At 37.3% G+C, this 17,020-nt stretch overlaps 1 protein-coding gene across 2 annotated transcripts in view; it reads left to right on the top strand.

Annotated features, from left to right (window-relative positions):
• Nucleotides 1–1,729: 1,729 nt before the first annotated feature.
• Nucleotides 1,730–17,020, top strand: part of cntnap2a (contactin associated protein 2a) — a 286,799-nt gene continuing 271,508 nt past the window's right edge. For both annotated transcript variants that reach the window (XM_028005083.1, XM_028005081.1), the window contains exon 1: nt 1,730–2,227. In XM_028005083.1, the coding sequence (XP_027860884.1) occupies nt 2,122–2,227 (106 nt within the window). In that variant the 5' untranslated portion in view covers nt 1,730–2,121. The remainder of the gene's footprint in view (nt 2,228–17,020) is intronic.

The raw sequence follows: 17,020 nt of genomic DNA, 5'->3' as shown, positions 1-17,020 counted from the left end.
CTGTTTGGTATTCTGAAAATCTGAAGATTAAACTTGCTGCCATGTACAGCCAGCGATTCTTCATATTGTTGATTTGAGTCCAAGGTCACATTTCAAATGATACTGCAGAGGACAAGGTTAAATAAAAGCAGAACTTTATTTTCTCTGTCCCACAGTGGGCAGATAGCAGCAGTGACGCAGCCATGCTTGATGCTGACTGTGGAAAATCTCCCACTTCACTTGAACATAATGCTTCACAAAACATGATTCCTCAGGAGATTCATCACTGCTGTCATCAACGTTCTTTTGTTAAAAATCATCTACAGTGGGGGCCATTCACTATCTTTTTGTTGTTGTTGTTTTTGTTTTTGTAAAAACAAGCTGAACGATGTCTGTAAATTACCATGCATGACATACTGACAAACCCATTTGCAGTCCTTGTGTAGAAAAAGAACACTAAAACGGCAAATGGCACAATGAAGTGGGTGGATGGAGCAATCAACAGACAGAAGAGGAGGGGGAGGTTGGGAAAATGACAATGGCCACGAAGAAGAGAGGTAAATTATATAAGAAGACTGGCATTTTCTTTAGAATAGCTCTGACCAAAGACAGAACGTCACTTGTGTGCCTGGATGTTAATTTGTCCAGTAGCTGGGAATATCTGTTTTTCGAGACTTAATTTACAAACCTCTAAACATGTTTCTTTATATTAATGCTATATGTATTTATATGTAAGTTAAAAGTCCCATGAACCCTTTCGTGAAGCTAAAGAAATCCACAACTCAAGTGGGAGAAACTATCAACACAAATATTAGTTCTACATTCAACAAAAAAAGGAGACCGTTATGGAATAATAGCTAAAAATAAAATGGGCCAACTGTTGAAAAAACCCTCAGAGAAGTCTAATTTTCAGTTTGCCAGAAGCCATCGAGGGGGCATAGCAGAGAAGGAAGAAAGTTCTCCACTCAGATGTGACCAAAATTAAATGCAGAATTGTTTGGTGGTAAAATAGCACCACATATCCAAACGGGTACACCCTCTCCATATGGGATGGTGGTAGCATCATAATGTAGAGCAGCTTCAGCAGTTACAAGAAATCTGAGCAGAGTTGCTTTGAAAATTGATAAAATGGAAAACATGGCAGTGTTGGGGGATGGGAGAACACATTAGATATTAAATGGTATAAAACTGGAGCTGTGGTTTATCTTAAGGACAGCAGCAGCCTCAAATCTTGGAACTGAGGCCACAATAGAATGGTTCAGATCAATTAGAGCAGGGTGGTCAAACATTTCTCAATGTAGATGTAAAAGCCTGGGGGAGTCATGGCACAGAAGCCTTTCAGCTGTAATTAACTAAATGTGGCATTATAAATATTGACTGAAGTGGGATAAATGTAAAGGCCTAAACACTCTTCTCATATTTTTATTTATTTAAATCATTTTCTGATCTTTTACACGGTCCAGTAAAATACGCTGGAGCTTGGTGTTGTAACATGACTTTTAATATGACTTGTATGGAGAATTTTCAAGTCGTGTGTGGTGTCTCCAACTCCTGTGCATATTTCGATGGGTTTTGGCTTAAGGGGAAAGTACAAGTTCGGGGTATAACACCACCTCCATACAAAGAAGGGTTGGGGGAGGAGGGCACTGTCTGGCAGCAAGAGACTGGAACTCGGGTTACACAGCGAGAGAGAGAGAGAGAGATACGGAAAGAGTGGGATAAGTTCAGCACCACGGACAGCGCATCGGAGAGCAGGAGTCGAGAGATCAGCTCAGCAGCGCACTGTCATGCCTTCTTGAACTACCACAGCCTTCATTGTACACTGTAGTCGTACTAAGTCGTTCTTAAGGATAAGAGAAAACTCGCTTATTTTGTTTCTGTCGGGAGTCGCAATAAAAGGAGGCGAAGTCGCGGCAGGAATAATTGCTTTCAGTTTGCAAGTAAAGACCAGCCTATTTGACGGCGTGAGCCTTACATCATCGTGAGGCAGTGAGAGAAAGAGAGAGCGGGAGACTGAGAGCACTTGCGCCAGGCTCTTCTCTGTCAGTCCTCAGTCGCAAAGCGAGGCTGACGGATCTCACTGGCGCCTTCGCCTCTCTGCTCCGTGGTCCCTCTCCCGTTTGCCTGCGCACCTCACCGGCCATGAAGATGCACCGGCAGCGTCCTGCCCAGAGACCGTCGTTATTACCCCTCGTTTTGTGGATTTTCTGCCACGTCAACAGTGTTCACGGAGCTCTACCAACAACCCGTAAGTTGTTAAGTGTTTCTCTGTTTGGATTTGTTTTGGGGTGCTGTGCATAGGTGGAAATCAGATTGTGTCACCGATGCAAACCTGAGCTTTCTGTGTGCTGGCAGCGGTGGACGGTGCCAGGCTGCACCGAGGGAAGAGACAGGAAGAAGTGGTTACCCCGACAGTTTAGATCTCCACGTGCTGCCCGCCAGAATCTTTAAACAAGAGATTTTTAGCACACATATGTTTGGGCGATTGAGATTTCAGTATGATCTGGGAGGGTTGTAGTCGGGGCTGAGATACTAAAGGAAATATCAGGATTGAAGTGGTGGTGTTTTGTTTTTCGCAACTTAGACGTAGTCTGTTCCGGAAACAGTTAAGCTCTTGTTTTATTTGCTGATTTTACAGGTTAATTTAGAAATGCAGGTTTGTTTCAAAGGAAATGTAAATGTTTTAAATTGCTCTGTCTTTCATTAAAAAAAAAGATAGTGAATACTAATGTCCCCGTTAGCACTATCTTTAGTGTGCTTGTTTTCAGTCTACACAACAAGTGTAAATCATTATTGTTAAGTGGATGGACAACACATGGCTACCGGAACGCAAATATTGTTTTTATTATAATTAAAAAGCAGCTTTTTAACTTTTTATTTTGTCTCGCGCTGTTTCAAACTCATTTTACAGTTCTCAGTTTTTTTTAGCTGTTTTCCATATATAACAAACTGACTTTCTGGTTATTTTCGGATGGACCTTGCATGATCGTTTCTGTCACCCATAATAGCAACAGTCATATTTTGCTTCACTGAGATTAGCCGCGCTTCCTTCGATTAAGGTCTGGCGAACAGAGACTCTGCCGAAAGGTTCAGTGAGACCGATTCCCCCGGTGATCGCTAGTGTTTCTCCGGTCCTGGATGGATGTTTGCGGGGTCGCGCATCATTAATCATTCCATCTGACAGGCGACAAGAGGGAGACGCTGCTGCTAGCGATTCGCGCGTGTGTGTGGGGCTGTGTGCGGTGACAGAAGACGAAGTGGAACAAAAAAAAAAGTGAATATAAAACGTGTTTTTTGAACTACGGGTTGTGTTTTTCTTTCTTTCTTTCTTTAGTAGTCAGAGATAACGTAGCAAGAAGTGCCTGGCAGTATGATTAATTTTCAGGGGTATTACCTGCAGATCAGTTACACTTATTCTGATAGATACAAGGACATTTTAGTTTTTGTTTATTGTTGAATCACTATTGTAGCGTTTTTTGTTTGTTTGTTTGTTTTAAAGCAAGCACACAACATCATGCAACATGGCAATTTAGGTCAAAAATGTTTACAGCTTTTGTATTTACATTTTAGTTCATATGTATTTTTTTGTTAATAAAACATGAACTTCTATTGATCTACCTAATAGTGCTACAAACTAGTGAGTTCAAAGTTCAGATGATGATCAATTTAAAATGCTGAAGATTGTTTTCATTAGAGTGAGAGATATGCCCATCAATTCCCTTGATCTTTTGCTTGCACTATAATGAAAAATAATATTACACATTTATGGGGCAGATTGACCAGTAAGTTTATTTTAAACAGGTATATATTTTTTTCTGTTTGATACTGCTTCTCAGTTTCTACAAGTGTAAGTAAGAGACACTGTTCTTGGATGTAAAGAAATAACGCTATACCTTTAAGTTATGTTAGTGACACTGTGGGTGACTAAATCTAAATGGGCTTGGCTACCCATAAAGTCTGTCTGATGCAGAATGAGCTTAGCCTGTCCTCATCTCATTAAGCTTGTCAAGTCATTCACACAAGCATCAGTCAGGACTGCTTGTCGTATTGTTGTTTATGTTGCATTTGCTAAAAAGCACTTGTCGCTTGTCTCCAATTTGTCAATTTGTTTACTGGTGACTGCGTAAAATGAGTACATCGCTTTTAGTTTCTGTAGCAGGAAAACTGATTCATCTTATAATTTGTTGGTGTGATTATCACAAACAGAAAAACATATATAAAATGCCAACACAGACCTTTGAGGCATGTGTTTTAGATATTTTGGATTGCAGTATATGTCAGTTTTCCATTTGAGTCACTGTCATAACATATGTGGATTTTATTAAAAGATCTAAATTGAATTTGAAATTTTGTGGATTTAATACATTAACCAAACCGTTTGGAAAAACCTGTTTCAACATCATTGTCTTGTGACTGAACATGTCTCTAACATGCTCCCATTGGGGGGTGATAATGATAGGATTAAGGCAGGAGGAAGCAGACTGGTTTGGCTCAGATTAGAGTAGCTCTGCACTTGGTGTGTTGCTATGTTTGGCTGTTTGTGTGTGAGCACCTGCTTGTGTTTTGTGTGTGTGTGTGTGTATGTTTCACCATGCATTTAGCCAAGTAAACCAAAGAAATTGGAAAAGTACTGGATTTAATTGCAGCGCCATGTTTGTCTTACCAGGCTAAGCTAAATAGTTTTTCTTTTTTTTCTTTTTTCTTAAATCCAGCCTTCTTTTGCACTTTTCTTTTTAACAGTTATGAGAGTACAGAATTTCAGCCTTATTGCTTTTTTCCCTTGACCTTCTCCCCTGAGAAAAACAGTTATGTCCTGTTGCCTTTTTATCATCTGCTTCAACCTTAAGTACTTAAATGATTCACCTGTCTCACTGCCTTTCCTTCACTTCACTGAGTTCTAAGTGTTTTGGTCATCATTCTTTTCCTTCCTCAACATCTAATCCTCATCTCCCATGCCTTTTCTATTCATCAATTTCCCTCTGCTCAGTCTGTCGGCTCACATGCCTCCGCGGCTCATTCATAATTACAAATATTCATAAACTGTAAATAAATAAAAATCCTTTTTTTTTTTTGAGGGAGTTATGGGCCTGCTTGTACATCAAATTGTAAATATTCCTTTTTGAAATTTCAGAATCTCTTGACTTTGAAAAAATCGAGATCTCTTGTCATGCAGGGTGGATAGTGGAGCATTTGATAGTACTGTTCCCTCGTCGATAGAAGGTCCCATATTTGTATCGCGGCTGAGTTCTTTGTGCCCTCTGTTTGCATGCATGGATTTCCTCTCAGGATACTTCAGTTCCATCCTATTATCCAAAGTATGATTGGTTAATTATGGTAGTTGTTTTAAGTTAGGTGCGAGTGTGTGTGCATGATTTTTTTTGTTTGTCTATTTGTTTTGTTTTTGCTTTTCCAATTGATGGACTGACAAATTGTCCAGCGTGTACCCTGCCTCTTGTCTTTTGACTGGTGATGAGCACTAACCCCTCTGTGATCCTGCAAAAATTAAGCAGCCAAAAACAGACACAAGGATATTTTTCTTAATTATTAGTAAAATTGTTCCAAGCTTCTAGTGGTGTAAGAAAATTTTCTTTTTTACCCACCAAGTGTCCATACTTTTTTAATGAGCGTGTAGTTAGGTGATAGTAGGTTGGGGGAAGTCCATGGCTGTCAGCATCCCAGTGTCAACCCTCCAAATTGCTACACATCAGAGAATGTGGTTCACTTGTTTGTCATCCCTAAATCGATTTGATTCACAGGGATTGGAATATGTGCATCTACATGTTTCACTGTGTGTTATCCACTGCAGTGTTGATCAAAATGCAGGGTACACCCTGGATAGATTGCCAGTCCATCACAGTGAATCCTAAAAAGCTCATTCTAATTTTACCAGGCATAAAAGTCCTGCTTTCATAATTACCTAGAACAGCTTCCCAAATGTTGTCCAAACATTCTTGGAGGCTTGTAACAAATCCTAATAAACATACTCCATTTCAATGACAGGGAAGAAATAGTTCTGGCATTTGGTAAGACTTGAGTGAGTGCAGGAATTTCTCCCTGAAAAATTGGAATGTCTTTCTTGAAAATAAATTTTACTAGCCTATCAACTGTTTCCACTATTGAAACAAGGACACATAGAGACAAATGTACACTGACAACTTATACAGTGTTATTCTCCTAACAATGTCAGTAACATAACACTTTGTTCCCACAAAAACAGGGACACACATTACATAATATTCTCTTTTTCTCTATCCTAGTCATGCTCACACACAGACACACACCTGTTTGGATCGCTTAATCTTTCTGATGTGAAATCTATTTATTAAAAACCAAACAGCAAACAGAGTTTTAGAATGTTAAAGTAGTACTATCCACCTCCAGAGGTATTCTCTTCATGCTTGACTGTATTTGACAGTGTAAGTGTATGTGTTTTTCATGTGTATATGAATCAGAAGTTTATTCTAGTGGAAGTTATTCTCGGTAGCAGTCATCAAAATTGGTCCACCTCACTGGACAAAATGTCTGATTTAGAGTGAGGGAACAGAAAATAAATACTAGAAGAGAAGGTGGTATTTATCAGTAAAATGAAAAAGATGTGGTTTGACACCTCCAGTGCTGATCTTTGCTTAGTCTTTGTTGCATCTGTGAGAGTTCATCCATGGCATTATTGAAAGACTGAACCGGCTGTGTCTTTTTCAATGAGCAGCATTTTAAGAGCTTGATTATTTATTCGTGCTGCATAGCTGATTTATACGTCGTTCACTAATTTTATTATGTAAAAGTGTAAAGAGCATGTACTGGCACATATAGAATAATACATATTAAGATGAAATGGCTTACTAAAGACATGGTGACAAAATAATTCCTAAATAAATAAATAAATGAAATTAACAGTGTTTTGTGACCTTTGCTATATTTTAACAACTTACTAAATTTGCTTTGTGATAGCATTGTTTGTCACGCTGCTATTTAGGACCTAAATGCTGCAAAAATACTTGAAAGAACTAGATGTGGGTCTGAAAAGTCCCTACTGCTGACTTGCTAATACAACCTCACTACCATCAACAACCTCATTCACCTTTAGCTATTTTTCAATTAAAGTAATCAATGTAAGGAAAATTATCAGGGCAAATAGTCGGGGATCTGAAGACTCACACAGAATGTAAGTTAAATATATTTGATCACCATCTGAAATTTAATGTGGGTTCTATACACTGTTTGAGCCACAAGCAGATGAGTTTATTCATTTTTTATATCTTGTTTACTCATTTGAGAGTTGCAGGGTGATGGAGCATGTCCCAGTTGGAGCCTTTCCCAGCTTGTCATCATGCCAGTGCAAATATATCCTGGACAATCGCTAGGGACAATGCAGGGTAACACAACCATGCCACCCATTCAATGAACTGAGTGTCATAATTAACCCAACATGCATTTGGGAAAACATAGGACTACAGGTGAAAATCCACTGAGGAATAGAAATGGCTTTCAAAACAGGACCTTTGCACCATTAGGCATTATCTGTTAACCATGCTGCTCCATGTGTTTACAATCAATGCTGACATTTAGGAGATTGTTGGGCTTATCCTCAGGGAAAGTGCTGGATCCCAGCCATTTACAGGGTTTCAGAGTTGCTCTTCCTTTAAAAGCAGTCATATGAATTTGTTTATTCTTGTCGTAAAGATGACTCCTGACTTCTTCTCAAGTGGCATATTTTAGACTTATTCCACTAGTATTAAAAGACCCAAAAACAAGTTAGTTTACATCACATGGCTGGCTTGAGGAGTGAGAGGAAGAGGTCTGGACATATCTGCTTATATTGGTGCTTTTACCACCCAACCTTAAATAAATTGATGTCTTTAATAAATTTAATGAGTGTTGGGAATTGGAAGAAAGGACCCTTCCTACTGCCCCACCCCCCATTTAAAGTTGCCATTGAATTAATTGCAAATTACCCTGAGCACTTAGCCTGCAATATATTCCATCTCTCCTTTTTCATGTTTAACCTATATCCAGCAACATTAACCATTTGAACTTTTGCCTGATGGGTAATAAATCTAGGGATTACACTTTAAAATCCAAAGCATAACATCTGTTCACCAGTCTTGGCATCACTCACGCAAATACTGTAGATACCAACATCCTGTAGACAAACCTTTTTTATTATTTTTGGTCTGTCTTTTACTTTGCATTACTTTGTCCTTATAAAACAATGTACAGTTAGTATAGTTTTAGAGGTGTGTATGTGAAAGAGTAGGTTTGTTGGCCTGTGTGTTTGTATGGGTCTATATTGGCCATACTGTATGTCGGATATCTCATTTCCAACTCGTGGAAAAGTGCAGTGAAAAAGGGCATTGTGCTCAAGTGAAGACAAATGTTATTTCTTTCAGCCTTTACATTCAATTTGTTTTTCTAAGGCACGTGAATACCTTATTTACAGGCCAAGATTAAATGAATTAATCTTTGGTCCACTTCCACAGAAGAAACACTCTTGCTTTTTCTTTTTAGACTTAGAGGAAGAGTTCAGACATAGAATGGAAAGGTAGCCAGTTGGGGCACTTGAAAAACAGAGCTGTATACTCCTGTGACTTTGAGGAGCAGTAAGGCGAGAGAGAGAAAACAAGTGTATGACTGTATCTCTGTTTCAGTGGAGAAGCTACTTTAAGGCTGGATCATATTTCACCCATCAGTTCTCATTCTTAACCCTAACTCAGTATTTCTTTTGGGTAGGACAAATTTTCCACACCATTGAAATATGTAGTATGATGTATTAAAAGGTATTATATTATATATATTATATAGCATTTGTTCTGTTTAAATTGTTTTCACAAGTGCAAAAACTTCCATCCATCCATCCATTTTCTGTACACCTTGTCCCTTAGAGGGGTCTGGAAGGGTGCTGGTGCCTATCTCAAGCTAACGTTCTGGGCGCGAGGTGGGGTACACTCTGGACAGGTCGCCAGTCTGTTGCAAGGCAACACGGAGACAGACAGGACACACAACCATGCACACACACACTCACACCTAGGGAGAATTTAGAGAGACCAATTAACCTAACAGTCATGTTTTTGGACTGTGGGAGGAAGCCGGAGTGCCCGGAGAGAACCCACGCATGCACAGGGAGAACATACAAACTCTGTGCAGAAATACCCCGGGCCTGGAATCGAACCTAGGACCTTCTTGCTGCAAGACAACCTCTCTACCATGCAAAAAAACATAATTGATGAAATTACAACGTGGTTTTAATTTCCAGATGTAGTACAGTTAAGCTTATTTTTTTTAAACAATGCATGCTGGCACCTGCTGCATTATTGCTAACCATTTACATGACCCATACAGTGCCACTAGAATGTTTTGGTACCTGTCCACTTTTTATAATCGTCCAGATTTATCCACAGTATCTCAAAATGACAAACATACCTTTTTACAAAGATATTCAATGTTTTTATGCCAAAAGCTTTCTGACCTGGAGTGGGTAAATCTTTAAAAGCTTTGCAGACCTGTTTTGGAATATTTTCTCAAATTCTTCTATAGGTATCCTCTCTAGTTCAATGAAGAGTGATGGGCTACATCAGTTCTCTTCCATTTTAAGTCTTTTTAGTGAGTTTATGTAGATGTAAGTGTAGGTAAATGGCCTGTTCTTTTATAGCGGTTTATCCAGTCCAGAGGACACCAAAATGCTTTAAGCTGCATTCAGTCTTTCACACACTGATTGTGGTGAACTACATTGTAGAAACAGCTGTCATGAGCAGTTAGACAGAAGTGAGGTTACCATGATCAGCACAACCAGACCCTCTGACCACCACCAGCAGCCAAGGCTTATTATTATTATTATTATTAGTCAGGTAATGAGGTGTGTCTGTTTTCTCTAGACATGATGCTGGGGCCTCAAAGCAAAATGTTGCCTTGAGGTTCACTGATCTGACAATGTCCATTTAATTTCTTACCACAAATAAAGTGGATGGCCTTGCAGCTTGTTGAGGAGAGGCTTTGTCCAGCCACTCCACTATAACGGCTAATTGGTGGAGTTTGCAAGGGTTCATGTTATGGATGGTTTTTCTGTGTCCACAAGAGAACGATGGAGTTTGCCTTTGTGACTGTTGGGTTTTTGGTCACCACTCTGACCTAGATCTTTCTTCCACAATAACTCAGTGTCGTTGGGTGACCAGATCTCAGGAGGCTACCAAGAGTTCCAAGCTTTATTTTCTGAATATAGGAGACCACAGTGTTGCTCTTAATTTTGTACCCTTTCCCCAATTTTTGCTTAGGTGTCATTTTCTTTTAATGGAGACAACAATTCTCAATACTTTTAGAAGTAGTATAGAGCATAACAAAATGCGGAACAGGCTGAGATTTCCTTGAAATTCTAATGAGATTCTTTGCATATTTTAATGAGTATTTTTGTAAGACTGTTTAAAAAACTAAACTAAGCAGAAAGACTGACAAGCTTTTCTACAGTGGTGCAGTATTGACAGGAGTTTGCCCAAATAATCTCTGAATAAGTAAGTAATAAATTATTTTTCATCCTTAGTCTTCCTACAGCAACAATAATGATAAATTGATTGTACTCTGTCTATTTGAAGAACATCATATTACCTAGTTCATATTCTGACAATGTAATAAAAAAATATAAATATTGAGAAATATTTTAAACCAGCATCACATATCTAATATCATGATTTCATGAATTACTATTTTGGGCTCAGCTTTAATAACTTGCTCAGCAGAACACTTGATACATGTCACATATATTTGTGTCTGTAGAAAAGAGAAAGATTGTGTGTTTTGTCTTGTTCCCATTATATGTTAGTGGGTTTTTGTGTAATCTAAAATGTAACTTTGTGTGTGTTCAAGATGGAGGGGAAAAAAGAGTTGAAGGTACATGTGAGTGTGGTCCATTAGCTCAGGTTCAAGTTGCTGTTACACTCTGAGCTGAGATTTGTCTGACAGGGGTCACTGCTTCCTTTTATACTTTCTTTTATCTACCGTCTTCTATATTTTACCTCTGTGGAGCTCTCTTAGTTTCTTTACTCGTATATCATATATATTTTTTTGTTTTGTATGTCTTTGCTGATGAGCTTGTTTAAGTCATATCTCTATTTATGTAGTCACTCGGTTAAATTTGTGTCTTTTTTTTAATACAATGATCGACATCCACTTGTACTCTACATAGGCAGAGCAAGACAGAACACCCCCTCTGCATTTCCTTGACACTTTTGTTGGTCATTTTAAGAGTTTAAACGTGCAAATGCTTAATGCCAGTTCTTAATTTCTCTTCTATTGAGTTGTAAAAAAGAAAAAAAATGATAAAACTAAAAATACTAATCAGACGTCTGATATTTAATCCAACATATGTTGAGCTTTATCGATTTTGTAAAAATTCTCTTAGTAGACACAACAGTTTCTAATATTGTTCAGCCTTAATAATAAAATTAACTCTCAAATACAAACAAAATCTCTACTTGTAAAAAGAGATGAGATCAGCACAGGTTAGTTGTCAGCAAGATGTAAGAAGTACAGCATAACCTAAGGTGCTCTTCTAGTCATATGTCAAATTTCTGTATTTTTGTCATATGCAAAATATATAACACAGGATTAGAAAAATTCTGTTTTTTTGCAATATCAGGAAATTATTTCATTTGAAATAAACGAAGTGGGCATTATGAGTAGTCACTTTTTCCTTAAAATAGCAATGCATGTTTTGACTTAATCTTTCAACAAGCAGCTTTATTAACTACACGTATGTGTTATTTGATTACATTCAATGAGAAACCACTAAACTTTGAAAATGTTCTTAAAAGTTTTGAAGATTCAGAACTCTCCAGTAGATACAGATACTCCTGCCTCTAAAATTTTTAGAGACAGGTTAAATATAAGTTTGAAGAAACTGAGACAATGTCTTAAAAACATAAAAAATAACTAAGCCAGAATGTTAAAACAGCACCAACATGTGCTTCAGATAAATCTGGAATGGTTTGTTTTGGTAAGTTTTTGGTTTCACAAAATAAAGAGATTGAGTCTTTATGTAAGTTCCCAGTTATTTTTTTTCCATTTTCTCATTGCTATAATGCAGTTTGTTCATGTACTCTTCAGAAGTATTTTCATTAATCCTGACCTTTGTGGGAAGATGTGAAATTTACTTAAAATATGACATCAAACTGTGTGAGTTTATTAACAATAAGCTCAATACAGAGTCATTGTCAGTCATTTCAGAAATATTAAAGTTATCAGCAGTGTGTTCAGTTAGGTCAATCCTTCAGCTGCTTAGCTGATTAATTTGGAATTTCATTAATTCCTCAATTAAACAGAAGTATAATAAAGGCCTGCTATTGAATTTCATGATGTGCTTTCATAATTATTAGTACCCATATACACAGTCTGTATAAGTATTGAATTCATTGCTTGATATATGGTCTTTGTGTCTTCAAGTATTTCTTTTAGCTACAAATGAAATAATGATGGTCAACATGCACAGATTAGAGTGGGGTTGATCCCAGATCTGTTTTAGCTCTTTAATCTGTGACTGGGATGAGCAAAGAGTTTAGTGAATAGTATATAGAAGACCAAATACATTTGTGATGTGATTTGAAGATATATCCACTCAGAGAGTACCCTATCAAATCCATGTTTTTCAGAAATGTAAGTGTAAACTTGTCTTGTTGGCACAAGGATATATAAAGTTGTTTTATTATTCACCATCCTCCAAAATATTTGTGTAAAATGGAAAGTATAGTTGACATGCACTTTGGAACTGCAGTCAAATTGCCTTTTAGTCAGATGGAAGACAAGCGTTCAATTCGATCAACAGTGAAATTAGAGGCAAAGGAAATGTACTCTTGGGGATACAGTGTAAAGTGAAGCCCTTAAAGCCCAATGTGGGATCCCATATTTTGGTCAAATGTAAATTGTGTGTGATGAAAAAAAATCTTTGATCAGAGATAAGTGACCAAACCAAAGCAAAAATGCACTACAGCCAAACAAATAAACAATTAAATGAAAAATTACCCAAAAAAGACCTTTTGTGGAGTATTGACTGCAACTTCTGTAGAGAAGCCTGTGTAGTCAGAACCAGGAATGATGGAATTGTGATGTGGGATTGCACTTCACTGGCACAGACTTCATTTTAAGAGATTGGTTACCTCCAGATTTCTCTAGTCTGACTTTTTCTGGTGCAGAATTATGATGTATGCCTGTCTCACATCAATGATGTAAAAGTGGGATAGAAGCTACAGATGATTTCAAAACGATCTCAAATTGGCTAATGTTTTTGTGAAAGATTGGAATGGGGCAATTCAAACTGCCATAAAATGTCAGATATGGGATGCATATGGACAAACATATGAGTTTGGCCTCTTTTGCCTATTGCTTGAAAGTAGCGCCAACACAGAAGCACTGACTGAAAGGATTATCTAAGTTGGAGCTTCTCAAAAAGTTGTTCATTTAGTCTGTATTAATCATGAACTTTAAAGAAACCAAAACTGTTAAATATATATATATACGTTTGTCTCCTAAGCAGTAGCATAAGGAGAACACCCAAAGGGCAAAGAACATGTTTTGTTTAGTCAGCAGACTGAGTCAGCTACCTAATGGCCAGACGGAACACAGGCTTTCCCTGAATGGGATCTAAAGCCATTAGCAGCTCACACACTTCAAAGGGTGGTAATGGGTTGTCCTGTGAAACAGACCTAATGTGCTGTGTGCAAGTGTGCTTTTCTCTGAGATTGAATTGACATTGTTCTGTACCTCTTTGGATCCTTGTTCTTGATGTGAAATTAAATATGTTGCATGCAGAAACTTCCCAATTCTACCAACTTTGCAATGAAATAATCTGTTATGTAAATTAAGTATGAGGGTTCTTGATCTAAGTTGGAGCAAGGGAGCTCTAAATGCTGGGTAATACTTATCTTGGTAGTTCAGATGTTGAATGAATGTTTTGCCTGACACGGTAGATATTTTTTTGTATATACAAAAAGTTTTCATATATGGTTTCTTCAACTATTTTGCCAAACAAAATCCAAGAATATACAAATATAAAATCCGTTAAAGTTACGGATGTATGTAACTTTAACATACATGTAGAGAGACGTATGTAGAGAGACGTACATTTGTAGAGAGATGTACATTTGCTCTAGTTACCACTTGAAAAGTCAATGTCCTGCTGGTTTTATGGTAACTGCAATGACCTTTATTGTTTCGGAGGGAAGATTATTAAGTTGTAATTCATCATGTAAACAATAATGACTCCCCACCTGGCGCATCAAAACATTGCAGCCAACCTTCCTGTTTTCTCTGCTGTCTTCACACATTCTGTGTTCATGCTACTATTTTCTACTTGCAGAATATTTTTTTTTCAGCACATGAAAACAATTCAACATTTTCATGAGCCGCTGGAGCTCCATCTTTCTCATCTTTTCAGGGTGTAATGCATCATTAGCTCTGTTGGACACCAACAGTGCTCAGCTGAAATTGGTACAATAATAGAATACAGAACATGTATTATTTAGAAGTTATTTTCTATTTTTTTTTCTTTTGTAAGAGTGAAACAGATTGAAAAATTGTGAAACTCAGGGGCAGGTTATCATTTGTGCTTCTAACATTTATGTTTATTCTGCATTTTGTGTCAGTGTTTCAGAAGGATGAATCAGCTGTTGCTTGCATGGGAGACTATTGCCTTAGTAGAAGAGTAAGCAGAATAAAGGTCTTCTTAAGAAACTTCTGTATTTTTTAATTATATTACTGATTCATGTAAGATATTCACCACAATTTTATTATGTTATAGTTTTGTTGAGACAAAGCTGTATTAAAAAGGGTCACAAAGCAACCTGCAAAAACATGGTATGACTATAAAGAAAACAAGCTAAATATCAAAGCAATCACATTTCCACTTTCTATGCATAAAGAAAAACAAAACAACAAAAAAGAAAAACTTGAATAAATAAAAAACAAGCCTCATGCAATTCATTGTATTTACCAGGAGCACAGGTGGCCAGCACTCTTTAGATTATTTCATCACTGAGAACTTGGCCCTAGTGAGCCAAAGTTATGTGTCAGATATTACAAGTACTGTTCCCCAGTGCTTTGGCTGCTGTGAACAAGAATTTATTTTGCTATAAATATTTATGGTAAAATTAAAAGAAAAAATAGTGGCAGCAACTGTACTATTTTAAAAGCAAGGGACATTTATTATCAAATTGTCTAAATCCCCCTTGAGTCGTAATAGCATAAGTTAATTTAGGTGGCCAAATGTGTGTGTTTGTACACAGCAATGCATAGCAAGCACAGGTCAGCTTAGAAGGTCGGGGCATCTTCTTTGCTGGTTTAAAAGGTCCCCATGACATCACAGACTTTTGTCCCACAAACTCGTCCTGTCTCTGCTTCGGGAACTAGAGTTAACACAATGTTTTGTTTCATCAATAGTGGCACAAGTCAAGTACTAGTGCTTTTCAAAACACAAACCTAGTGAGTTCTTCACCCCAAGAAATCACAGAAACAATGAGTAATTGTAGTTAACAAAAACACTGAAATATTATGGTTGGCGGACGAAGAATTCTGGGCTAACTAAATGGAGAAAAAAAAGCTAACTTATTTAAATTTTCAAAACAAAAAGTAAATCTGAAATGATGAACAACAATATAAAACAATAAACAAGGTTGAGGAAAATAAAACTTCATGTGAAGAAAACAATGCCCCTTTTATAAAAAGAATACAATAATCAGGGATTAAAATAAACAAAAAAACAACCAAATACCAAAATGGTGGAAGTGTGAACTACTAAAGAAAACAAAAGAAATTAGAACAAAAGAATACGCTTAGTAGATATGAACAGAACGTGACCTTAAAGAAAACAACCCAACTCTAAATGTAAATATATTAAAACACACAGACCATGGCGCACATGGAGTTTCCAGCTGGTTTCTCAGTTGATTGTTGATTCTCTCTCTAGACTAACAGCTGGAGTAACATAAACCTGCCTAATTTGTGAGATTTATTTATTCAGTCATGTTACATACCCTCTTTATTCTGGTCGGGATTGGATGGGAGCTAGAGCCTATACAGCTCTCATGAAAGATCCTACACAGGTCGTGGCTGTATCACAGGATTAATAGGACTGCCAAATAGGTCCCAAACCCTTTTCTGAAAGATTCAGCCTTAAGCTTTGAGCATCCAAATGTTGCCATTGCCAGATGTAGGATGCAAGATGTAATATGCAGCTGTCTCTGTAGCTCATTGTTTTATTTATTCTCTATTTTGTAATCCACAACAGATTATTTTTTCCATCATGGTTTCCTTTGTTTTTGTTGCCCCTTGTCATTGTACATTATATTAAGGGGCGTTTGTAAATTTTTCATGCACATTGTGGCATTCTATGGCAGAATGATGTAGCTGTTTTCTCTCCACTAGAAAAATGTCAGGCATGAAAAAAGTAGGCACAAGTCTCTAAAGCAGAAGTGGAGAAAAAGATATACACCAATTTCTGAGAAAATGTTTGTTGCAAAATATACTAGTTGAAGTCCTTCTTTAAATAGTAATTTGAAGTCTTAAAATGGTAAACTTTGTATTTTGAATTCAGCTTGTTTTCAAACTAAAATGAAAACAAGCTGAATGCTGAGTTGCTTTGTAGTGTGGCGGAAACTCACGCTGACTAACACACCGCTGGGATTAATTGGGTATTTACATGCTTTTGTAATTGGTTTTGGCCAATAAGTTGCAAGTTTGATGTAAACTCATAGCTCATTAATATTTCCAACCCATTATCCTCAACTCAGGGCAGTAACAAACTGTTGGAAAAATAAAAAAAAGGTCAGAGATTATAAGATCCACCATAAGATACCAGTGAAAACAAAACGGTTCTAGAACATCATTAGCTTTTGTGTTTACAGGAATATTGTTGAGTTTATCGCGGTGAATTTCAGAACTTTTATTATTTATAGAACACTACTATAATACATAGCATGCCATGGGCATGCAGATACGGTTCTACCTGGACTGGTGCTGCGCTGCAATGGCTTTGCTGACTGCAATGTGACAATAGTGAGGCAGTGAG

The sequence above is a fragment of the Xiphophorus couchianus genome, chromosome 21 (assembly GCF_001444195.1).
Source record: "Xiphophorus couchianus chromosome 21, X_couchianus-1.0, whole genome shotgun sequence".
Lineage (NCBI taxonomy): Eukaryota > Metazoa > Chordata > Actinopteri > Cyprinodontiformes > Poeciliidae > Xiphophorus > Xiphophorus couchianus.
This window is presented reverse-complemented; position numbering and strand designations above follow the sequence as displayed.